Below are 24,580 nucleotides of genomic sequence, written 5' to 3'. Positions count from 1 at the left end.
TCATTTTCACAACTTTTCTTAACCATTTTTCTTGCTCTTTTCTGCTGTTCCTTATATTTCCTGCTGAATGTTTTTGTTTTGTTCCTTTTATTCCAACCCCCTCTGACGCTGTCATAGTTGTACTAGGAGAAAACCAATATGAACAAATACACTCTGACCTCTCTGAAGAGGAGAGGGAACGTGAGATTGACAGGCAGGTGGTTTGTCCCTGCGTTTCTGGGGACACTGAACAAGTGTGTGGTGCCGAGGCAAGAGCTAAGCTGTCAGCTGAGGCTCACGGTTTACCGGTCAGTCTACGTCCTTATCCTCACCTCAGCTCAAGAGCTCTGGGTAATGACTGCAGGAATAAGGTTGCGAGTACCAGCATCTGAAATAAGGTTTCTCTGCAGGGCTGTCAGACTCAGAGAACTGGAGGGACTTCGAAATAGAGATGCTGCTCTGTCAAATCGAGAGCAGCCGGTTGAGGTGGTGTGGGCCTTTTACAAGGATGCCGCCTGGTCGGCTCCTGAGGGACCTGTTCTGGACATGTTCCCTCCAGGCTGGGGACTGGGGGCCGACCCAGCACATGCCGGAGGGACTATAACTCCCAGCCTGCTTGGGAATTTAGAGGGATCCCCTGGGACAAGTTAGAGCCTGTGGTTTTGGAAAAAAGCGGTCTGGTCTGACCTGCTTGGCATACTGGTACTGTAGCCTTCACCTGGAATAGGGTACACATTATTTATTTTTAAACATTAAGGCAGACATATATACGTCTGTGGAAAGATACCTGTCAATGATTTTCCCTGAAAGCAGTTCAGTAGCGATCACAGCACTGCACCATGTTCCACTACAGCACTAAATTCATCACTGCTGGTCTTGTGAAGATCGCTGCAAACGCGCGTACATGGAAATCGCAAAATGTCTAATATGCTAATAAGACGCGCATTACACTGTCCTCTTCCGTATAGGTCAAGGTTTGCGCGTAAGTTGCTATTATTATCGTTGCTAAAAATACAGGATTTCCCCACCACAGTTCTAAAAATAGCTATGTGGGTTGGGGGGAGTGTGTGTGGCAGGAGCGGAAAAAGGGGGATAGCAAGGATTGAGAACGTGCCATTCTAATCTTCCCTGGTTAATACATGTACATTTAAAAAAATATATATTCATTATAATTATCTGCCTTTGTCATTTTCGGGTTATGTACTGAGGAGGAATATGCTTATACTGTGTAATTTGATACATAATTTAACAATTATTGGCTGTTTAATTTATAGCATATTTATATTCAATCCATGCATGGCTACTATGGTCCGGTAAATTAATAAACTAATTCTAATGTGTGTGTGTTTTTGTACAAGATGCTGTTTGTGTTCTCAAAAGTTTGGATATTATATATTTTCTCTTTGTTTTCTGTCAATTATTTCCATATTTTCTAGGGAAGAATGAGCGTTGGCGCATTAAACATGAGGGTGATACTGTTTGAGAATATTTGACTTTATTATTTTTTTACTTTCTAAATTTCCAGTCGTCTCTTTATGTTTGCCACGCTCAGTCAAGTCACCTTCTTCATTTATCTTCTCCCTTACATTCCTCTGCTTTGTCGCTGTCAAGTTCTCCTCCGTTTCTTGTGATTTTCTGTCAAGTAGGCCTGTTTCCCCTCCTCTCGCTCGCCCGTCTGTGCTTATTCCCCCTTTATATTCTTGGTCTATAGTATGGCTCCTTCGACTAATTCTCCGCAGTGCCGGGAGAGAGAGATAGAGGAAGGGGGCGTGTTACGCGCACACGAGAGAGGGAGAGAGGGAGAGAGAGAGAGTAGCAAGGAACTGCAAAATCCACCAAGCGTCCCTCAAGCGAGGGTCTCGGCATTTCTCAGCGAGCGCACCATTCAGAGGCTTTCCTCTAAAGGTGAGGGCACGATTATTTTTATTAACTATTTTTATTATTCCAGTTGATATTCATGTCTCATTAATCAATGTTACATTAATTACACTGTAAGGGGTATATAGCCTATGTACAGCACATTTATTAAATGCCCGTTTATCAGGCTGTAGAATGTCGGTAAATGGAAAATATGTTGAACACATTAGGTAAAAAAGACAGTATTCTAGGCACAGATTTGGCATATACATATATGGATATTATACGTGTTCTTCACATCAGGAATGAGTCGCTGCGTAATAAATTTCCTTTACGTGTTTTATCTCGCTTCTATTCTACTATCCGTCTTTAAGTACGAATGTGACAGGAGGTTATTGAACAATTATTATCATTCATTGTTAAGTTTATCAAGATCGCCACAATTTCCTTTGTAACAAAACTGGCTCTTCCGCATTTGCCCTTAAACGAAATGGAAATGAGTAGCTTTGCAGAGAGATGTTATGAACACGGTGTGCAATAAGTGTGGCGAAGGCAATGGAGGCTATTAGAAGATGAGCTTCTGCATGGAGCACAGGTTACTTTAATATCTGGTGCCAGGCGTCAGTTTGTGTGCGTGTGTCTATCTGTGTGTGTGTGTCTGTGTGTGTGTTCGCGTGTTTATGCGTGTACGTACATTTGTGTGTGTGTGTGTTACATCTTTGCGTGCTTGTGCGTGTCAAACGCTAGTTCTCGTTTACTGCGCGTCCGATTTTAAGTTTGTCATTTAAGCCTGCTGTGTGTGTGCGTGTGTGCGTCTCTGTGTGTGACCTTTGCCTGCATATGTGCAGTTTTTCTTTACTGTGTTCAGTTGTGTTTGCTTTATTGCCGTGTGTGGGAGGGGTCAGGTTTATTATAATGTTTTAACACTTTCCAGTATTAACACAAAATAATCGTGTGTGTGTACGGTGTCTATAGTTATATTCACCCCTATATTTGGGCCAAGGTCTTTCCCGAAAGTAGCATCCATGATATTTCTGGCGATTCCTTCGATTTCTTCTTCTTTGTTTTTTTTTTTTTGCATTTTCCCCTAGTAATATCTGACCTACCGTTTTCCTTCATTGACCTACGTCTCCTGACAGATGTATTTAATATATGACAAATAAATCCGCATCATTCCGATGTCCCGCATGACACTGTAAGGCTGCCTAGTTCACTGTGGGAGCTGACAGGGAGCCATCATAAAAATAACTAATAATAATAACTTTACTCCTAAATTTAGCAAACAGAAGGTTTATTTCCAAGATTCAAACAGTTCACCTTAATGCAGTTTTCATATCACATTGCTGCTTACTCTTTTCATTTCTAAACAATTAATAATCGATTATTATTAGATGATTATATTATTAGATTTTAAAAAAATGTTTTACTTAATATATTTTACTTGGAATTATTGTGAAGGTGAGATTTTGTTTCATATGAAAGAGACCTGTAGTAGTGTTGTTTAAAGACGTACGCTGTAATTCCTGTGTGAAATCGAGGTCTCTTGTTACGCCAAAAATTGCCAGAAAACCAAAAGCCCTCAGACTGTGAGCGCGAGGCAGAGAAACGGCCGCGTTCGCTCTCTTTTATTCACCGACTCATTTCGTCAGAGCTTTTCAGCACCGCCAAGGCGAACAGCTCCAACATCTCAGACAACACCCCCCTCCATGCTTCTTTCTCCCAATGTTTTCCCTCCTAGCTGTTCCTCTGACTTCTGTTCCTCCCACACAAAGCACTGTTCACCATTAGTTTACCATTCACTGGAAAAGAAATGCGTTTTTCCACAAGGCTCTAGGGACAAGTTGCAACTGTTTGCAGGTGGTACTAAGTGGCAAATGAGCTTCATTTAGAATACTTATGTAATTTATAGGTATATGCATATATATCTACACAGACACACAGACAGGCAGACAAACAGACAGACAGGCAGACAGACAGATGACTTCCCCAGTATCTGTGCCTCTCCATATGAAGGACACAGATGTTGACGATTGCTTCATCATGAAGGTTTTCCTCCAGCTTGTACCCTGGTGTCACTGTGGCGTCGTCACCTGCGCTGGAGATGCTGAGACTTGCTGGCAATCTGGCCTCGTGCCGCCGCTGTCTCTGCCGCCTGCTCCAGCGAGCGGCTCTCTACACTCACGCGTCACGTCACCGTGTGGCGGCTTCTCCTCGCAGCGAGACAGATGGTCCACACCAGTGTTTACACACTGAAGCCGGAGCCCGGCATGGCGGCGGGGGAGCGGCGCCCCCCAGCGGTGACGGTGCTGACGGGCTCTTCTCTGCTGCCCCACCCCCAGATGAGCTCGTGCAGCAGCCGGGCGCTCACGCTGCTCTCCTCCGTGTTCGGGGCCTGCGGCCTGCTGCTGGTGGGCGTGGCCGTTTCCACTGACTACTGGCTGCTGATGGAGGAGGGCATCGTGCTGCAGCAGAACCAGAGCCTGGAGGTGAAGATGGCGCTGCACGCAGGCCTGTGGAGGGTCTGCTTCGTGGCAGGTGAGCTCCTCTCCTCTCCGCCCTGCCAGTCTGAAGGCTGTGTACATATGCAGGTGTTTGTGTGCAGGTGTTACGCGCAGGTACTCATTCATGTGTGTGCGTGTATGTACTTGTGTGTGTATGGTTTTGCATGTGTGTGTATGCAGGTACTTGTGTGTGCTTGCATTGTGTGGTACTCATGCATGTATATGCAGGTGTGTGTCCATGTCTGTGTGGATTACTCTGAAAGCTGCACTCTCTCGTTTTACACCAGGAAGTGAGAAGGGGAGGTGTGTCGCTTCCGAGTATTTCACGGAGCCAGAAATCGAGATTACCACGGAAAATACAGCTAATATACTGAGTAAGCATGTAACTTCCTTCTACCTTTGTTCATTTAGCAAGTGCTTTTATGCAGCGCGACAGAGAATGGAGATACAGTAGGGCTAGCTGGTCCTTAGAGCCTCTGGGGTGAAGGGTCTCACTCCGAGGCCCAGCAGTGAAATCACTTTGCCATCCACAGGATTTAAACAGGCAACCTTCCCATCACAGGCACAAGCAAATACATTTACTACACCTATTCCCTGGCACTTAAGCTGAGTGAGCTGTACATATTAATGTCTGTGCATGTGTGTATTATATCATATATATTAATGCTCATATCCTACTGGATTCTGAGGACAGCAAAGTCACTCAGAGAAATGTTTCAATAACATTACAGTAAGAACCTACAGTAGGTAAATGTTATTGTTTTAGTCTCTCGTTTTTATGTAAATGTGACTATTGCATCTCTGACTTCAGATGGTACTGCAAAGAATGTATATAAACATAAATACCTATACACAAATACATATTTATTCTCTCATTAATGATTAAGTAATTGGTGTTTACAGTGTTCTTTATCGTGCTGAAACAGGAGTGTCAGGGATATTTTTGAGAGATTAATTGGAGCTTCTTGGATGGACCTGGAACAAATTACAATTTCCCCGTAAAAAAAAATGGAAATAGTTTCATGATATTCCAGTTCACGCTATCTGGGTGGTTTCTAGGAACCAGTTACACTCAGATAACGGAGTATAGATTTAGCTGCATCTTGGGTTTTTTTTTGCCCTGTGATGGACTGGTATCCCATCCAGGGTGTCCCCAGCCTTTTGTCTTGTGATGGACTGGTATCCCGTGCAGGGTGTTCCCTGCCTTGTGCTCTTTGAGGAACTGGTATCCTGTCAGGGGTGTCCCTTGCCCTGTGATGGACTGGTATCCTGTCAGGGGTGTCCCCCTGCCTTGTGCCCCATGATGGACTGGTATCCTATCCAGGGTGTCCCCCTGCCTTGTGCCCCATGATGGACTGGTATCCTATCCAGGGTGCCCCCTGTCCTGTGTCTTTGATGGACTGGCATCCCTTCCAGGGTGTCCCCTGGCCATGCGCTGTGATGGACTGGCATCCTGGCAAGGGTGTCCCCCGCCTTATGCCCTGTGCTCCTTGGCATCGGCTGCAGGCTTACTCTAACCCTTTACTGGATAAGCAGTTATGCAGGAGGGAGGGATGGACATTGGCTTTTTGTCATTCTGTGAGAAGCTGCATGTGTTTCATGCCATGTTTCCACACCGTAATCAGGAGTACGGATAGAGCTCAATGCTCTGGCCTTTCTCGTGCTTTCTGTCAGAGATGGTGCGGACAGCTACGCCCTTCCCCATGGTCTCCCTGCTCTTCGTCTTCACTGCCTTTGTCATCAGCAACATTGGACATATCCGCCCCCAGCGCACCATCCTGGCCTTCGTCTCGGGAATCTTCTTCATCTTGTCAGGTAACTACAGCCGAATTGCGAACATCCTCAGCAGTTCCCTCGGTAAACACCTGCATGGCAGGATAGCATTCTTTAGCTAACTGGCTGACGACACATGCGGTGATTAGTTAGCAGTCACTAGTCTAGTTGATGTAATGCCAGTTTTGTGAAATGTTTGTGTTTCCAAATGAAAAATATTGGCAATTTTCCCGATAGGTACCTTTAACACCTAAACATTTGTTATACTTACAGTAGGAATCAGATTAATACCTTCCTGTTTATTACCACTTCAGTCCTAACCTTTTTTTTAATCACAGCTAATCAGTTTTTATGGTACTGTATACTTGACAGGTAACTAGCTTATCATGATTCTTGCTGCTCTCCCCAAAACATTCAGGCCATCCTCAATACACTGTACACATCGACAGTCTTTTTTCTTCTGTAGATAGTCTGTTAAATGCAGTGGTCTTTGCATAAATTTGAACGTCTATCAGGGTGTCCAAAGTGAGCAGTCAGGTGTTTAAAAGTGATGGGGGAGAGCCCACCGGGGGCAGTGGCTCCTGGGCCCTTTAGGATGGCCCTACATTGTCAGGATTACGGGTTCGAATCAGGCCACAGGCTTGTCAATCCGGCATGAATGTGTTTGTGTGTTACTACTGTTTTCAGCCAGGTGAACATTCCACTCAGCCAGAAAATTAAAGCGTGTTAGTGCTCTGCAGGACCTGGCAGCCTGTCCAGGCTCTCGCTGCCTCATGGCCTCTGCGTTCTGCCTGTGTCAGGTTGTGTCAGCTCCCACTGAAAGCGAGGCTGCACAAAATGGGTGGGTGGTGCTGAAGCAGAAGCCACGGGCTCCCAGTGACGTCACCGGGCCGTATTGAAAGCCGAACTAAGCCGATGCTGAGGATTTAACCATCAGTCCGGCTGCAGATGGAGTTTAACTGCTCTTTACTGCTAATACAAGCATTTTAGTGTCAGCACTCAGCTGAATTCTGCCCTGCGGGGTCCACAGTGAGGGCAGCTCCTTTCCATCCAGATACAGATATAAATGGTAACAGTCATCATTTAATGCTGAAGTGACCTGCATTTCACCTGCATCAGTCACACAGCGTGAGTCTCACACACACACACACACACACACACACACACACACGTAGGGTAAACATATCCTTATGGGGACCACTCATTCATTTCAATGGGAAAAATGCTAACGCTAACTATGACAACCTTAACCCCTACCCTGCCCTAACCATAACCATAAGTAACCTAACAAAATACAAGAGTTTTTGCATTTTTAGTTTTTCATAGCAGTCACCGATTTTTATAAAATAGAGTTTTCCCTTATGGGGACCAGGAAACCGGTCCCCATAAGGGAAAAAAAACAGATATTTATCACGTTATGGGGACATTGTGTCCCCATAAGTATAGGTAAACCCGCTCACACACACACACACACACGCACGTTTCACTGGTGATCTGGTTCCCATTTTCAGCTGCACTCACAAGTGTTTTAGCCTTGTTTTGCTGCACATCGCAGCTGTTCATGCATGCGTCATTTTATCCTCCTGATTCCAATATCTTTTCTCTGGCATTCATTTTATTATGGCCTTTCTTGCTCTCACTCTCGATATACATAATGACTCTATGCAAGCGGGACAGCGCTGGAATTCCCCCAGTGATTATCTACCGGAACTGTGTGCCACTATGAAAAGCTTCAAAAATAAAGGAAACAAGAGGCGACCGTCTTTTTATTTAAACAGTGAAAATCATGCTCACTGCCATAGTAGCAGAGCAACCTGCATTTGTATGTTTTACATTTAATTACTTTCATTCAGCTTGAATCTGCGATTCACTGTCTTTCCCAAGCTATTACTATGAAATTTCATTTGGGAGTTATGGGGCTGTGGCCGGCTGCTCGTGGCCTGTGCCCCACATGGGTCTGTCTGTTTGTACCCTGGGGAAACGTAGCTGACCCTGAACTGTCTCAATAATGTAGCATTAGTGGTTGTGAGCAGCAGCGGGTAAACAACATCTAAAAGGCAAAATAAGGGCTGCAGGTCCACTGTGCGTGGCCAGCAAACAACAGAACATTTCTCACACAGACACACACACACACATACACTTGTAGGGTAAACATATCCTTATGGGGACCGCTCATTCATTTCAATGGGAAAAATGCTAAAGCTAACTATGACAACCTTAAGCCCTACCCTGCCCTAACCATAACCATAAGTAACCTAACAAAATACAAGAGTTTATGCATTTTTAGTTTTTTCATAACAGTCACCAATTTTTATAAAATGGAGTTTTCCCAGGAAACCGGTCCCCAAAAGGGAAAAAAAAACGGATATTTATCAGGTTATGGGGACATAAGGATAGGTAAACCTGCTCACACACACACACACACACACACACACACACGTGCACAGTCCATGTATTCTTTATGGGGACTCTCAATTGATTTCTATGGGCATAACCCTAATCTGACACACACAGATTTGACCGTTTAGAGATGCAGGTTGCATAGCTCAGCGATTGCAGAGTCCCCCAAGCTGTTGGGTTACGGGGTCTCCCTCCCTGAAGTCACTACCTTCCCCCTGAGCTGCTGGCTTACGAGGTCACAATCCCTGAGGTCACTGCCGGCCCCCAAGCCGCTGGCTTATGGGGTCGCCCTCCCTGAGGTCACGTCTGTCCCCTCGAACTGCTGCCTTACCGACCACCCCCCCAAGCATCTGGCTTACGATGTTGCCCTCCCCGAGGTCACTCCCATCCCCCTGAGCTGCTTGCTTATGGGGTCGCCCTCCCTGAGGTCACTGCTGTACCCCTGACCCGCTGGCGTATGGGGTCGCCATCCCCAAGGTCACTGCTGTACCCCCGAGCCGCTGGCTTGCAGGGTCACCCTCACTGAGGTCACTGCTGTACCCCTGACCCGCTGGCGTATGGGGTCGCCATCCCCAAGGTCACTGCTGTACCCCCGAGCCGCTGGCTTGCAGGGTCACCCTCACTGAGGTCACTGCTGTACCCCTGACCCGCTGGCGAATGGGGTCGCCATCCCCAAGGTCACTGCTGTACCCCCGAGCCGCTGGCTTGCAGGGTCACGCTCCCTGAGGACACTCCCGTCCTCCTGAACTGCTGGCTTCTGGCGTCACCCTCACTGAGGTCACTCCCGTCCCCCTGCAGGGCTCAGTCTGGTGGTGGGGCTGGTGCTCTACATCTCCTGCATTAACGACGAGGTGATGAACCGGCCCCGGGAGCCTGAGCAATTCTTCCACTACCACTATGGCTGGTCCTTCGCCTTCGCCGCCAGCTCCTTCCTGCTGAAAGAGGTCAGATGGCCATATTGGGCACAGTACCCCTTCCCCCCGGAATCTGCTTTAAAGCCTGACTGGCTCGCACTGTAATCCCAAACTGGCCTGATATAACCTTTGATTTACCACTAATTTTACTCATAAAATGTGCTTTGGAGATGTATGGCAGCACATTGGGAATTGGACTCAATAAATCGTATTTCAATTAAAATAACATATTAATTTAACAGCAATACACATTCCTGCTCATGGAAATAACCTACCCTGGAGATCTTGGACCTCCATACTGGATTAATATTACTTGAAATAGAAACCCCCCCGACACAAATATACTCACACACACACTTCCTCTCTGTCAGCATTATTATGGTAATGTACTGCAGTGCCCCACAGAGCTGGCCAGCCCTTCACTGACATGTTGCTCTCTCCCGACCCTGCAGGGGGCAGGCGTGATGTCGGTCTACCTCTTCATGAAGCGCTACGCGGAGGAGGAGATGTGCCGGCCGCACCCAGCGCTCTATCGCCCCCGCCTGTCCGAGTGCAGCGACTACAGCGGGCAGTTCCTGCATCCTGAGTCGTGGCCTCCCACGCAGAGGGGGCGCAGCGCTTCCGAGGTCTCCAGCGACATCTCCATTCAGCTCAATCAGACGACCCCCCCTGCACCCCCACCCAAGAACAAAGCCCAGCAGAGCACAGCCGCCTCCGTGGGTCCTCCTACTGTCGGCTACCCGCTGCCGCCCGCCTACTCGTCCCATTCTCACACCCTACACTCCACCCACACCAGCTCCATCCCCGTCAGCTCCACCCAGACCCTGCCCCTGGCCATGCCACCCTCCTCAGGGCCTCCGCCCCGGTACCCCACACACCTGCGGATGGGGGCTTCTCCCTGTTAGGGCAGGGCACAGACTGGGGTGTGACACGGGGGGACAGTGCAATACATAAACTCCATGGGGGGGGGGGGGGGGGGGGGAGGAGCAGAGGGTCTTTACTGGTGAGAGGCTGGGAGAATGGGGGGGGGGGGCTTCAGCATTTAGGAATAAATTTGCAGAAATACTCTGCAGTAAGAGATGAAAAGTGAAAGTAGAGAGAACGGCCTCGCATGGGAATCACTCTGCAGAACACATACACAGGCAGAAATGAAAAATATGCATACCAATCTGTACATACAGCACTTGAACTGACTGTAGATGCAGTGTTTTTATTTCGTATTATAAATTTATTCCTTTTCAGGTGTATATTTCATTTGTTTTCATTTTTTCTTTAATGACAATGATATCATTTAAAAATTTTTCATTATGATATTATGAGATACAGGACCTTCATTGTTCTTCCGCCTGGCAAACAGCGTTTCATTGTAACATAATGTTTATGTTCCATGACGGCAAATCCTTTTAATGACGCTTTTCTTATTGACAAGTGATGGGACACTTCACTGCGGTGCGGCTGCAGTTCAGAACACTACACAGTGAGAAATTAAGAAAGTGTTAAAAATCATAAGAAAACACAAAAACATAAAGGAAAATACTAAAAATGAATAAAACACTGAGAAAACACACAGATTAAGAAAATTGTTTAATTGATATTTTCACATTTTCTCTTCGTTTTGTATTTTATTTCATTATTCCTTTATTTATTTGCATTTTCAGAAACATTTTTGTTTTTGTTATTTAAGTGCTTCCTTAACTGGTTCTGTTTTGCACTTCTGGGCCACCGTAGCAAGTGTCAAACATCATTTTCATAGAAATGAAAGGCAGCACTGTGTCACATTTACATTCATTCACCCACTCAAAACATTAATCAATAATCCTCTGTCTCTTGTCATAATATTCACACCGATAATGATGAAAGATCCATAACTGCTTACTTAATTTATTGAAAGGAAGATATCATGGGAATGTAAAGGGGAAGTCAGAAACATTCATTTTACATTGTAATTATTGTACTAGTTTATATATCCTTATAAGCCAATGAATAAATTTACTGTTCATAGTGAGGATCTGTCTACAAGGATGATGATGATGATGATGATGTACATATTAAATAAATCCTAACATACTGTATACTTTACATGGAGTGAGATTGAAAACATACTGTATCATCTGACTGCCCTGAGATGAACAGAAACATTACATGGCCTCTTAGATGTATCTGTGTGCAATGTTGTGCCCTGAGGCACTAATGAAGGACGTGCAGCGTTTGAAAATCAGATGATGTCAGCAGAGAACATCGAGCCCAATCTGTCTAGAGCGGCGGAATCTCAAGGTCATTTCCAATCCAGCACAGAACAGGCTGCCTGACTCACTGATACAGTTCCAGTGCATTTAGACTCCACTATTTAACTACTATGTTTTTTCTCCAGATTGTTCTTTTTAAGAATACAGTTTTCCAAGTCAGGGTTCATGCTGCCTCACAGGTGACTTCAAGTTGTGTTCATTCATATTGTGCTACAGCATATCTGACCTATTTGCTGATGGTTTAAGACAAGCTGTCCAATTTCATTTGGAAATGTCAATTTCATGGACCCAGAAGTACTTTATATCAAGCCCTGAGAGGTCACTGCCAGGAACGCTGCTTTCCATTTCATTCATTCGCTGAATCAATGACCCAAGTGCCCATTGAAAGGATACGTATATCTCTACTGTCCTCTGGTGGAGGCAGTGTGACATTGACTGCAGTCATTTATTGTCGTCAGCATGTAGTCATCTACCAGGGCCTGAATATCATAGACATGCAGAAAGAAGGCATATTCATTGTGATAAGAGTAGGACTTGTATATTAATCAAGAGAATATGATTTCCATATAACTATAGGCCTATACAGGCTGTGTGCATGATACAGGATCCTTCTCAGTGTGCCCCATACCTTACTTTGAATCCTCAAATGATTCACATCAAGATGCCATTTTGTCTCGAAAGATTCACTGTGATGATGGATGACACTAAAATAGTCAAGAAAAATATATTGCAGCTTTTGGTTTAATGCACTCAGATATAAAGCGCTTTATAGATGTGTATTCACATATATTACTGAGATATTACATTTCTTTGGTGATCATAAAAATCTACAATGTAAGGTATATAGGCTACTGATACTTATTACTGTTATTGTAAAATCGGGACTCTTTGCTGCTGCAAACGATGGGCGTACGTTATGGCAATATGGCAACAATATGGCAGAGAAACGGAAGACAGTGAATGTGTGAATCTCGTTTTAAATTACTTTAAGTATGCAAAGACTTACGCACTACGTTAAGGGGCTGTGTTTGCACCGTGATTTCATCGGTAACGCTAAATTCTGTGACCACCGTATTCTGTGACTCCAGAGGCGCTGTTTCATACGCTGCGGGTAATGAACGCAAGGTTCCCGTGCACCTGTCACACGTCGTCACTGCTATTTTAATCGTTGGCCTCTTGTTTCCTTTCGGAGCATTTTATGTAAAATTTAGTCTTTTTTGTTTAACTTTAATTTTCGTCGTCCACTTCAGTCTCCAAGCCAAATACTCACATCATTGACGCTGTAAACTTGCTCTCGGGCGCTCTTTATATATATATACTGTATATACATGTCCTCTTCTTTGCCTCTTGGTTCACAACGTAGTGGAGTTGTGCGTATTTTGAGACCTGTACCTATTTTTCACAGTTACCGTCTTTTATTTGGCATTTATTGTAATAACTAGCACAATCAGAGAGACCATTAATACTTGCATACGCGATGATTCTTAATGTTATGGTTATCAGTGATATGGAAGTTCCATTGGACGGGGGACTGGAGTGGACTGTTAAATAAAAACATCTGGGTGATAAAAGACATTTCTCAGCTTAACTCTGCTGCTAGATATGTTTTATTTTTAATGCTTCTGACGAAAAAAAACAATACCTGGAAACAGTTACAAGGTTCTAGAAGTGAATATAATATTACCTCATCTGTCCATGTGCATCCTATAAAGACCTGACATCTGCTCCAAGGTGATTCCCTGTGACCCGGTACTGGATCAGCAGCTGAAAAATGGATGGATGGACGGACGGATGTTCTGCACAACGGTCAACTGTCTTCACAGTTACACGTACCTGTATAACGCATGAAAGTACCTATATATTTTTAAAAATATATATGTTTGGTAGCCTAGATAGCCTACACCACAAAGAGGCTGAATTAATCGTGTTCATCGCCATACTGCAATGCAGTGGTGTGTTGGACTAAAGCTCGCACTTGACACAAACTTTGCTCACTTCCAAAGCCCCAGGGTACCTTGCGGATGAATTAATTTAAATGCGGTGCGTGTATCTGTGCTGCCAATCACAGCCCAAACTTGCGCATGCAGCGTATAGATCTGTTTGCTATGAATTCCGCGTTATTAAAAATATGAATTAAAAGAATTTATTAAGAAGCCGTGCTGGGTTAATATTTACATTTAGGCCTACGTGTAGCTACCCAGTGGCATAAATGTTTTATCTGCGCACAGGCGTAAAATGTGTCCGCCGATGCAGTTGTGTCCTTACTGCGGCGCGACAGACCTTTTACTCCTTGTTCGTCTTTCACGCTTCTTTTCTCCATGCATATTAAATTGGCTGCAGTTTCCTTTTATGCTGTTGCGCTCTCTCTCTCTCTCTCTCTCTGTTTGTGTGTGTGTGAGAGAGAGAGTGAGAGAACGAGAGAAAGAGAACACGAGAGCGGGCAGAAGGAAAGATGCTGAAACTAAGTGAAATAAAAATTATGAAGGTTACAGTTCAAAATTCAGGTTGTACAGTCTATTCCGTTATAAAAATACAAACCCTTATTACGCAAATTAGACTGAATCTAGAGTCCATAAGTACGGTTCACTTTGACGCAGCCCAACGCATATGATTAGGGCACCTGTCAGCTCAGAATTTCCAAGGGACTTCTTGCGGAGGATATTTTATACGACTTGAAAATGCTGGACAGGCTGGTTAATCGGCGATCGATTCTAACGTTCTCGTTTTCATATGCAGCATTCAAACAAAGGGGATTATTTTATTTATTTATTTATTTTTGCTAAATTCCAGAAGCAGCACTATAACCGGGACTCTGCGATTTTTTCTTTTTAACCCCGAAGTCCCAATTTGCGTTTGCACGTGCGAGAAAGGGTGATAATGAACTAACTCCGGAGGCATCCCTCCAGATTCCTGCGCACATGCTGACTCCATTTTCGTTCATCGTACTCATCACCTTTGAGGTTTTTGTCCCTATTATGTCCCATTCCACCCACGCTCTCTCAGTGCTGCCCCCTGCCCCCACATCTCTCTTTCTGTAGACTGTGGTCAATAAGGTGTTAACGCCGACAGCCAAAATAGAGCCGCATGTCATTGGAAAGGAAAAGATAGTGGAGATGTGTTAGGTTCAATGGGAAGAATCTTTTAGTCTGCTTCTTATTGAATCTTCCAATTCAATGATAATAGTAACAATTGGTTAGTAACAGGCACGTAAATACCAAGACAAATAGGCGTATCAATATCCCGGTGCAATGATGAAACAGTAATTAATTAATATAGCTGTATATATAACTGAGCGTTTAATAAATATTTCATAACGTGCCCAAATCACAAGGTGATTTTGTTTCGATTCGTCTCCATTATTTCAAGGATCGGATGCAATCGGAGTTGCTTACGTCGGGGTTTGTTTTGTGCTAAGGAAAGGGGACGGACAGGCGGACAGACAAGCAAACAAGAAAAGCATACAGGGACACATTTTGACTGAGAGTACACATAGTGCCACATGAGAAATCCGTGCTGATGCGCATGCATTTGTGCATTTGTGCATGCATAGTTCACATATTACTTCCTGTTAGCCGTTTTCTGTTACTTGTTAAATGACTATATGCTTTCCACATACTTGATTTTTCCATCAGATATCGCCTCATTCCCCCATTTCTTGCCTCGATCCTGCCGTCCTTTTTTGCCCACCCCCGTCTCTTTTGCTCTCCTCCGCCGAAGTCCGCCGCTCTTCATCAAGGCTACAGCAATACAAACTGGGGAGGTAAGAATCATAATTCATAAAAAAAAAATACTATTTTACGCGTTGTTGTGACAGAGCTGATGGATCCACCGCATGAATGAACGCTGGTTTATTGCACATTCTCAGGTACATACGGCCGCTATACAATAAATAAATATATACAGTACAAGGTAACTCTCCCTACAATATGCATTACAAATTATATATTCACGTAACGTTAATATAAAGGCAGAAGTAGGCCGGTGGGTTATTAGGTAGGGAGGGAAATATAACTGCTTTGGACATAATTTATCTACTGCTAAATCATCACAGGCTGAAATGTATAATAATATGCAAATACGAACATATAGCCTACATCGCTTGTGCGTAGCAGCAAAGTGTCGGAGGCAATTCATTAATGCGGATTATACCAAATACATCTGAACAATACAGTGGCGGAAATATCCCGGTAGGTTTTCGTGCGCCGAAAGTGTTTTGTTTGCATTTTGAAGCAAACTGGCCGTACAAGCAAATACGTCCGTTTCCATCCATGCATTATGGCATATGTGCTCTTTGCTGTGTACCATGTGCATGCATTGCAGTACGCGTACATTTATTCAACGCTTCCACTTGTTGTCGCAGTTAACCTGCTTTATGCATCTTTAGAGCAATAAAAGTAGCCTACGGTAATAAATAAAGACTCTTTAGATCTCAGCTGTACCCCTGGGGCATCCTTGTACTTGATGCAAAATCGCTTATGCGTTTAAAAAGGGGACATACGCCTCCTCATGTTCATTTTAGTTTCACGGTCATTTTCCATACTTCGCCGTTTCAGTGTTGTCCGTTTGCAAACCTGTAGCGTAGCATATTTCCGTTACACGTCAGCAGGGGTAAAATGTAGTATTAGTGTTGTATGCAATGTTGTGCTGTTAACTGGAAAACAGACTACTGTCGTTTTGTCTCAGATCCATAATCACAAAGATTGTGGACTGTACGAATCGAAGCATTAACTTTTTTTAGGCTTTTTGCTACTTTCCTTAGGTATTGTGAAGTAAAAGTGTGGAATGCAAATAGCTTATTGGAACATGATTGTGTATCTATCAGCAATATCTGTCTAAAATCCAGTGAACCGAGCCGCGGCGTTCACTAAGCGCCATGTGTCGAGCACGTCCGTTTGAAGTGTCTGTGGTGCTGATGCTTTTTAAACTATTGGAAAATATAACATGCCAACCTGAAGACGTAGAAGGATTAACTGGACGTGCGCACTAAAGGAGCATCGCATTGTTTTTGTTCATTTTATTTCGTCGGCGCAATTCTGTGTTGTGTTAATGGGAAATGAATGGAATGGATATCCAAACCTGCAAAAGAAGAACTGCAAAAACGGCACCTTGACGAAGACGGAATGATGGAGAAGCTAGGAAACATGCCAGATCACATGGGGGGACAAGTTAATAATTGAAATACAGGGGTCTGTTTTTTAGGGGGATGAATGCAGCCCTCCTGGTCCTTCCGATCCTGCCCCAAGGCCAAGATGTTGGCTAACATGAAAGCTTTCTCGCAGTAATAAAGGGATGTTTCTTTGTAGAAATACACTGGAGCAAATGAAGTGGTGACGAGGTGACTGAGAGATGCTGCTGCTCTTCTGGATCTTTTAATCTCACTGCTCATCATTCCACTTCTCCATGCTTTTTTTCTCAGAGTGCCAGACACACATAGTGATTCTCTGACCCTGGGGTGACTCTGAAAAAAGTGAGACAGATGAAACCCACTGTGAGGTCATTTCCATGTTTTTAAAGCCTGCTCTGCTTTTCTGTACTTTTGCCAGGCAAAATTGATGTAACCCATTCCCCCTACCCCCCAAACCATATTGCATTATACATTATTAATATCAAAGACAGTATTTTAGTGCATAATTCCTCTTAGTTTACTAGAGGAGAATTGCATAAATGATTAAAATGCAGTATGGCTCTCTTAGTACTGAAAAAGAACAACAGATTAACCTAAAATGATACAAGATCTGTTCATTCGACATTTTATCATAATTCCTATACTTGTAAAATACTCAGCAATTCCATATAAAGCAAGCAAGCATTTTTAATGTTTTCTTCACCAAGATCTGTCAGCCTTCCCTGTTCTATGTAATCTAAGCAAAATTTGTCCCAGTCATATTTTGTTCTCAATCAGTCTCTCTATTCTGATGTAGGCTTTGCAATTCAGGGTTGCCATAGTAACAAATAAGAACTCTCTCCCCTTCTCTAATTCTCTCTCTCTTTCTCTCTCTCTCTCTCTCTCTCTCTCTTGCACTCTGTCTGTATTCCTTTATATCTGTAGCGCAGTGCATTTCTTTTCTAGTGGATATTAGATGGTAAAATATGTCCCTTGTCTCACCACAATAAGAAAGGACAGCCATTTGACATTATGGAGAAGTCTCCCACAATCAGCCACCTTTGCCATCAAACATTTTGCAATCTTGTCGTCTGTTATCCTTTGTTTCATTTCAGGAAAGCAGTTATGATCCTAGCAGGGAAAAATCCATTTGAATAGAGAGCGCAAGCGAGCAGAGTGGGCTACGTGTTCACACAGGTCCTGACTGAGCGTTTGTGAGCGAGAAGGAATAAAGGCGAGATCCAGAGAGGGAGGCCAGTCGATGGATGTTGCCTGGGCTGAGGGGACGGCACATTCTTCATTGACGAAGCAGGAAACGGATTCAAAATTGAGGGGAAAGGGAGAGATTCACCTGGAGGTAATGACTTTAAGAGAACCTGATTTGCAAAATTTCACAAAAATAGTCATTTAAAATGTTTGTAGTTAATCGTGATTATCAATTTGGTAATTTCACATTGCGCCACCTGCTGTTTGTTTTGCATCATCGTGGTTTACAGGTTGGTATTATTTTCCATGCTCAACAATGTTAGAAGTGTTATCAGGTCCCTGTCTGAGCTATTCGTAGGACTGTGTTACTTATTTAATATTATGGATTTCATTGTTGTGCATCGATTCTCAGGCGGACTGGTCACTTCCCTTGTTTATGGTTATCATTCATAATTCTGCGGTGTTTTTATTTAGCTTCTGTTGGTTCTGCATCGCCTCACTCTGCCTTGCTGTCGCTTGCTTGGTCAGGCATGGTGTGGTGTGAGAAGGGGATCCAGATCCTGCTCACCATCGTCGGGGCCTTCGCTGCGTTTGGCCTGATGACTGTGGCCATCGGCACTGACTACTGGCTCTATGCCCGGGCTTTTATCTGCAACAGCACTGCCAACTCCTCACAGGATGAGTCCCAGAACAAAGACAAGAAGGACCCCGGAGCGCTCACCCACTCTGGCCTCTGGAGAATCTGCTGCCTCGAAGGTCAGAGGTCGTTTCTAATTTCCCAGGAGAGGGCTGGTCTGGGAGCGTGAGCTCAGTTGGGCTTTGGTAGGGAAATTGAGCCAAGATGGCTGCCAGGGGAATCAAGAGCCATAGCAGGATCCAGACCCATGTGTAATGTCTTTGTTGGAGTTGGCTTTCACAGTATGAAAGGGTTACTTGGAAAATATACGGCATTTGTTAGTGAGTAAAGAAACATATAGGTTAGCTTGTTCAACAGCTGCCTTTGGTAAGATCACTCAGTAAGGGGTGACCTTTGCTTGCTTTTGGAACTGCTGTGCTCTTTGTCATTCAGGTGCAGCTTTACTCTTGATTCAGTTTAGAGGTCGAGTCATTGCAGTTGGAGGTTTGGGTGGAGGTGGCTGTTCTTTGCACTGGAGTCTGCTGGGATAAGTGTGGTTGTATTTAACTGGTAAATTATGGTATTTAACCATAATTGTTGTTGTTATTTTTTTATTCAGTTTGGAGCTCCTGATGTTTAGGGTGTATGAGAAGGTCTTTCATGGGCCATGAATTTTCCCCGAAATATGTAAATTTTGATAATTTCTTGTGCCAGGGGTTTTAAATGGAACAAGCTGGTCATTTTTGTGAACCAATAAAATCCATTTTAAGGTCCATTTTCATTTGACCAGTGTGTATGAACATAATGGTGTGTGATTGGCTGACAGAATCAACCTGATTTTGGTGATTATTTATGGCGTCTATCTGTAACGAAGGCATCCTCCTACTTCTGCAAAGCATCAGGAAAAACTAAACATTGCCTTTTATGTAGAACCTTTTTAATCAGACATTTTTTTTTAAATGTGACTGCATTAATATGGATTTATTTAGCAGTAAATTTTCACTTAGAAAAATATGGTACAGTGGCTTTATTAATGCAAATGTATGCGAGTGTGAGAGTTTGTAATGAGGTGCAGTTTTACCTGAATGAGGGGCTTTGGTTTTTATGAATGGTGAAGGTGTTAAATGCAAGGCTGGTGTCCTTAAGTTAGGGGAGCTTAGCTCTTTGTGTGAATATGAAGGGATTGTGTTACATGTTGTGTTGCCACAAGAAGGCAGCAGTCATGATGTGAAGCCACAGCGGACTGTGATGACGTGACACTCCTCTTGCCTCCTGTCTCTTCTTTCAGATTGTGTTATGGAGAGCTGTGAAAAAACAAGAGCTTAACACATGCCCATCTCATCCTCCCGCTGCATGTCACAGCTCATCATGTCGCTCATGTGTCCATCAGCGCCCTTCTTCGTCACAGTCCATCTGTCTGTCAGCAGTAAATCTTCAAGGCTCAGTGGGTTTACTGATCCTCCCGTTTTGCATGTCCAGGTGTCTGTGTATGTGAGGGAAACTGAAGGGCCGTGGTTTTGCACGCGGTGACTTTCGGTTGGTTTTTCAATGCTACAGAGAGTGAGGGAACGGATGGAGACTTCAGCATGTCACACAAAATGCTGCATCTCATTTTGAAGCACACCCATAAAATGGGAACAGGGCTGTCTGCGCTGTCTTCTCTAGGGATGCGCATGTGGCAAGACAACAGATGCAAGTTTCTGTGGCAGTTTTAGCAGCCTGTCTTCGGTTGACTCCCGTGTTTCTTTGTTGAACATGTCTGCTCGCTCCTGCTACACCGTAAGTGCACTTCTCACATTCGATAAGTGCCTTTGAAATAAAAGACAAATACCACTGTTTTTTGCACCTAGTCTTACATTTTCCCACATAAGCATCCTTAGTTTTTTGACTGCACACGTCGCAGTCCATCTGAAACTCAGTATGCAGTTCAGGACTGTGTCTGGTCTGGAGCTTCTCCCAGGGCATCCTCGATGCTTCACAGGACACAAGGTACGGGACATCCAGGAAAGAGTGCCAGTCTCTGACAGAGCAGACGCTCAGACATAGGATCACACACAATGGTTAATTATGAGAAGACAGATCACCTAACAGCACATTTTTGGACTGTGGGAGGAAAACCTGGGCAGAGACAAACATGCAAAAGCTAAACACACACAGCTGATTGAGGGAATCAAAGCCCTAGTCCTGTATCTGCGCATATGACAGCAACACTGCTGGCCAGGCGACTTTGTCATTGTACATTCATTGCATCGTAAATATTTTGTATCAATATTTGAGAATGACTGATCTGGACCAAGCATGGCCTGGGCATCTTTAACCTTGCAGTCTCATGCTGAGTCACCATATGCCTTCACGTGTCACAAAATGGACTGTAGAACGACGCATTTCAGATAAAACGGACAGCCAGACCACACTGTAAACCGATCGCTCCTACTTACTGATAGATGAGTTAGTTAATGCACCCTTGAGTAGACTAATCTTCCCTCTCACTCAAAATGTCTTGTGGCGTTTGCTCTTGTTTGTCTCGTAGGGACCCCAATAGCAAATAAGTTCTAGCTGTTGTTGTTAATTTTCTCTTCTCCTCCACCTCTCCTTCCTAGGGCTGAAGAGAGGAGTGTGCTCACAGATCAATCATTTCCCTGAAGACGCTGACTATGACCACGATGGGGCGGAGTACCTTTTACGTAAGGGCGGAGGTCAATAGCTGGTCAATAGGATGTTGAATTATGAAAAAATAGGGTGAATTTGTTATGCCTTATTTTCTCACGCAGGCGTGGTCCGAGCATCCAGCATCTTCCCCATCCTTAGCGCTATTCTCCTGCTAACGGGAGGAGTGTGCATCGCTGCCAGTCGCTTCTACAAGAGCAAGAGGAACATTGTTCTGGGTGCCGGAATTCTCTTTGTGGCTGCAGGTAAGCTCAGGGATTACAGACACTTCCATTTCTTGCTGCTTGGTCATGGTTTTCTTTCCACACCATTCCCATCATGCCTCTTGGCTCCTCCATTTGTGATCAAGTGACCCCCTAAATCTTCCACCCCCCAACTGTGCACCTGCTGCTTCATCGTCTGTCCTCTTAAGCTTTATGACACTAACCGTCTCTGATTTTTTCCTGTCATCCTATTGGTGGGCCTCTGCCACACCCCCCAAATCCCCCCCCCCCCCCCCCGATTCCAGGTCTCAGCAACATCATAGGGGTAATAGTGTACATCTCAGCGGCTTTGGGTGACATCTCCCCGAAAAAGGATGAGGACAAGAAGTGGCACTACTCCTATGGCTGGTCCTTCTACTTCGGGGGCCTGTCCTTCATCCTGGCGGAGATGGTTGGGGTGCTGGCTGTCAACATCTACATCGAGAAGAACAAGGAGCTGCGCTGCCGCTCGCGCACCGACCTCCTAAAGAGCACCACCCACGCCGTGCTGCGGCTCCCTAGCTACCGCTTCCGCAATCGCTCCCGGTCCAGTTCCCGCTCCACCGAGCCCTCGCGCTCCCGTGACCCCTCGCCAGTCGGCGCCGGGAAGAACTTCAGCATCGCACCCTCAAGCCTTCTCCCTCCCCAGCCAGCCCCTCCGCCCATCTCAGTCGCCACCCTGCCCAACCCGCACTCGCACACCACCCATTCGGCGCTGGGTGGAGACATCTCCATGTACACCCTGTCGCGGGACCCCAAGCTGGCTGGTCTAGGGGGACTGAGCACAGCCCCCATGTACGGGACAGTGGATCGAGCCACCCTCTACCAACTGCACAACTGCTTCCCCAAGGAGGGTGCGTCTGGAGCGATGCTGAGCGGCACCTTGCCCTCGCTGTCCAAGCTGAAGGCCAACAACCCCGCACTGGCTCAAAACTCATCTAGTAGCAATGTACCCCTACCAAACTCCTCCTCCGCCTCTGTCCCTCCTGCCCAGGCCCCTCCTTCTCTGTCATCATCAACAGTGGACAGGGAAAGGGCTGTTGGCACCCTCGATAGACTAGGCAAAGCAGAGAGAGAGCGGGAGAGTGGTAATTCAAACACCCTGAATAGGAAGACAACACCAGTGTAGACAGCCGTATCGAGGAGTACGGAGGGACATGACTGTGAGGCATATCAAGGGTGATGGTAGGTATTAGCCAGCGTGTAGAGCCACACCAGGGGAGAGTTATATGTACCTCATTTGTGTTCACTCCCCTTTTTTAGATACCGTATTCCGCAGAAATTAGTAAATTGTCATTTTTGTTATGATGCATAATCACCACAATGTTTATTGCTTAATTGAAAATTATTAGTTCATTAATGTGACAATTACTGTTATACTTGGAACGCCATTTTTTTTTTACTCTTTAATTACTGACAGTTACAGTGTGGTACCATTAATAGAGAACACATTTTTGTGCTTTATAATAGGTTTTATGGTCTCAGATTTAATAAGATCTTATTGTTGTTCTTACAATAGTTGTGCTAATCTTGGTTTGCGAAGTTAATTTTTGAAATAATGCTTTTTAAATTACTTTTTTATTGTTTTGTTTTTGAAGGATACAAACTGATTCCTTGCGCAGTGACATAAAGTCATCATCGATGTATATGAGCAAGAGATTGAGCGAATGATTGCAATTGTTGTTATTGCTATTGTTATAATTATTGTTATTGCTATTATGTTTTTGGTGAAATTGTTTTTATTTGGTTGAATTTGAACACGTTAATAGAAGTTGTCAATTTTTCTTATAAAACAGGTAAAATTCCATTAACTATAATGACTGGTAGAATAACCTACCTGAGAGAAACTAAACTAGTGACTGACAAGTGTTGTCTATATCATGACTTTTATATTTATCTGTACTGCTGTTCATTTTGTTATTAGTAACAGTAATAGTATTTTTTTATCGTTATCATTTGGAATTGTTGCGGGCTTTTGGCTATCACTGTAAACGTGAGTTTTGATGACCAATGAGCGTATCCTTCTACAGGGAAACACTGCTGCACTGACACACTGTTTCACTGACACACTGATACACTGTTTCACTGATACACTGTTTCACCAGACTCTGCTGCCATTTCTAATGGGACTGAAAAGCAGGGACTACAAAAAAGATATAAATGCATATGGGAAAAATTATTTTGGAGAAAAATATTTTAAAAGATTTCAATATAAATTCAATATAAGTATATGCTATGTATAAATATATTGATAACGTTGGTAAAACGTATATAATTTTAGAGCAGTTTTAAATGTGGTGGGGATATATTTTTGTTTATTATTCCTTGCTATATAAATAATATGAACATCAAAACATTCAGTGAATTTACTAAGAAAAAAACACCATAATTAATTCAGACTGCCATTGATTTAGCAAATACCTCTATATATTTGACCTTCTGTTTGTCCTTATATAAATATATACATGAATAGACGCTGTTTGATGTGAAAAAGTCTTGGGGAAATAAACTAATACTGTTGGAGTGGAGTCACAATGTGTAGCACAGAGGCAGCATAAATATGCATATAGCGTTAACGTATGGTTTAGTATACATAGCTAAATGATTTGATGAACTGCGGAGCTGAGAGACTGTACTGCATGAAATTTGTACTAAAAGAAAGAAGCAAAGTCACATACCTGGAGCAGTGCTTATTTCCTTCTAGGAAAAGCAGAAGACTGAAATGGAGAAGCAATAGTCGTAACGTGACTGTCTGACTTATGGTCATCTAATGCCCTGCTGAATATGTGTGAAAACAACTGAGTTCTTCTGATATTCTATCAGGGACTTTGTACAGTGATGTGTGTGTGTGTGTGTGTGTGTGTGTGTGTGTGTGAGGAATGGTTGAAATATGAGTTCAATATAAAGGATTTCAAAACTCCATGGAAATGTCTCCCACCATTTGGGAAAACATCCCGTCATGGAGAAGACATGAAACAAGAATCACTGCCCTCTGCTGGCCAAGCTGATGTGCTCCTTACCATGGTAATCTTCTATTTTTAATGTTGATCATTTGCAGGTTATTTATGGGTATTT

The 24,580-nt window shown here is 44.1% G+C and overlaps 2 protein-coding genes and 1 long non-coding RNA gene across 10 annotated transcripts; 2 read left to right on the top strand and 1 right to left on the bottom strand.

Annotated features, from left to right (window-relative positions):
* Positions 1–1,789: 1,789 nt before the first annotated feature.
* On the top strand, positions 1,790–10,378 carry cacng7b (calcium channel, voltage-dependent, gamma subunit 7b). The gene is made up of 6 exons (XM_023830026.2): positions 1,790–1,884; positions 4,176–4,371; positions 4,625–4,711; positions 6,012–6,152; positions 9,309–9,454; positions 9,877–10,378. The coding sequence occupies exons 2-6, from the start codon at positions 4,176–4,178 to the stop codon at positions 10,327–10,329; spliced, it is 1,023 nt and encodes a 340-aa protein (XP_023685794.1). The 5' UTR covers positions 1,790–1,884; the 3' UTR covers positions 10,330–10,378.
* Positions 10,379–10,991: 613 nt separating this feature from the next.
* Positions 10,992–24,323, bottom strand: LOC111853325 (uncharacterized). Of its 4 annotated transcripts, none has more exons than XR_011993074.1 (6): positions 24,184–24,314; positions 16,747–17,128; positions 13,936–15,422; positions 13,355–13,503; positions 12,299–12,374; positions 10,992–12,149 (listed from the first exon to the last, which is right to left on the bottom strand). It is a non-coding gene; the product is annotated as an uncharacterized lncRNA (long non-coding RNA). The 4 variants fall into 4 exon arrangements; XR_011993073.1 differs by having other exon boundaries at positions 13,951–15,422; XR_002840435.2 differs by having other exon boundaries at positions 15,287–15,422.
* On the top strand, positions 15,293–24,028 carry cacng8b (calcium channel, voltage-dependent, gamma subunit 8b). 5 transcript variants are annotated; one of them, XR_002840434.2, is made up of 7 exons: positions 15,294–15,430; positions 17,890–18,131; positions 18,509–18,736; positions 21,197–21,280; positions 21,368–21,508; positions 21,772–22,690; positions 23,104–24,028. XR_002840434.2 is itself a non-coding variant. In XM_023830074.2 (6 exons), the coding sequence occupies exons 3-6, from the start codon at positions 18,511–18,513 to the stop codon at positions 22,632–22,634; spliced, it is 1,314 nt and encodes a 437-aa protein (XP_023685842.1). In that variant the 5' UTR covers positions 15,293–15,430; positions 17,972–18,131; positions 18,509–18,510; the 3' UTR covers positions 22,635–24,028. The 5 variants fall into 5 exon arrangements, 4 of the variants coding, with proteins under 4 accessions (XP_023685842.1, XP_023685840.1, XP_023685841.1 ...); XM_023830074.2 differs by having other exon boundaries at positions 15,293–15,430; positions 17,972–18,131; positions 21,772–24,028; XM_023830072.2 differs by having other exon boundaries at positions 21,772–24,028.
* Positions 24,324–24,580: the final 257 nt, after the last annotated feature.

This window comes from Paramormyrops kingsleyae, chromosome 9 (assembly GCF_048594095.1).
Source record: "Paramormyrops kingsleyae isolate MSU_618 chromosome 9, PKINGS_0.4, whole genome shotgun sequence".
Lineage (NCBI taxonomy): Eukaryota > Metazoa > Chordata > Actinopteri > Osteoglossiformes > Mormyridae > Paramormyrops > Paramormyrops kingsleyae.
Note: the sequence above shows the minus strand (reverse complement) of the source record. Positions and strands in the feature narration are given on the sequence as shown.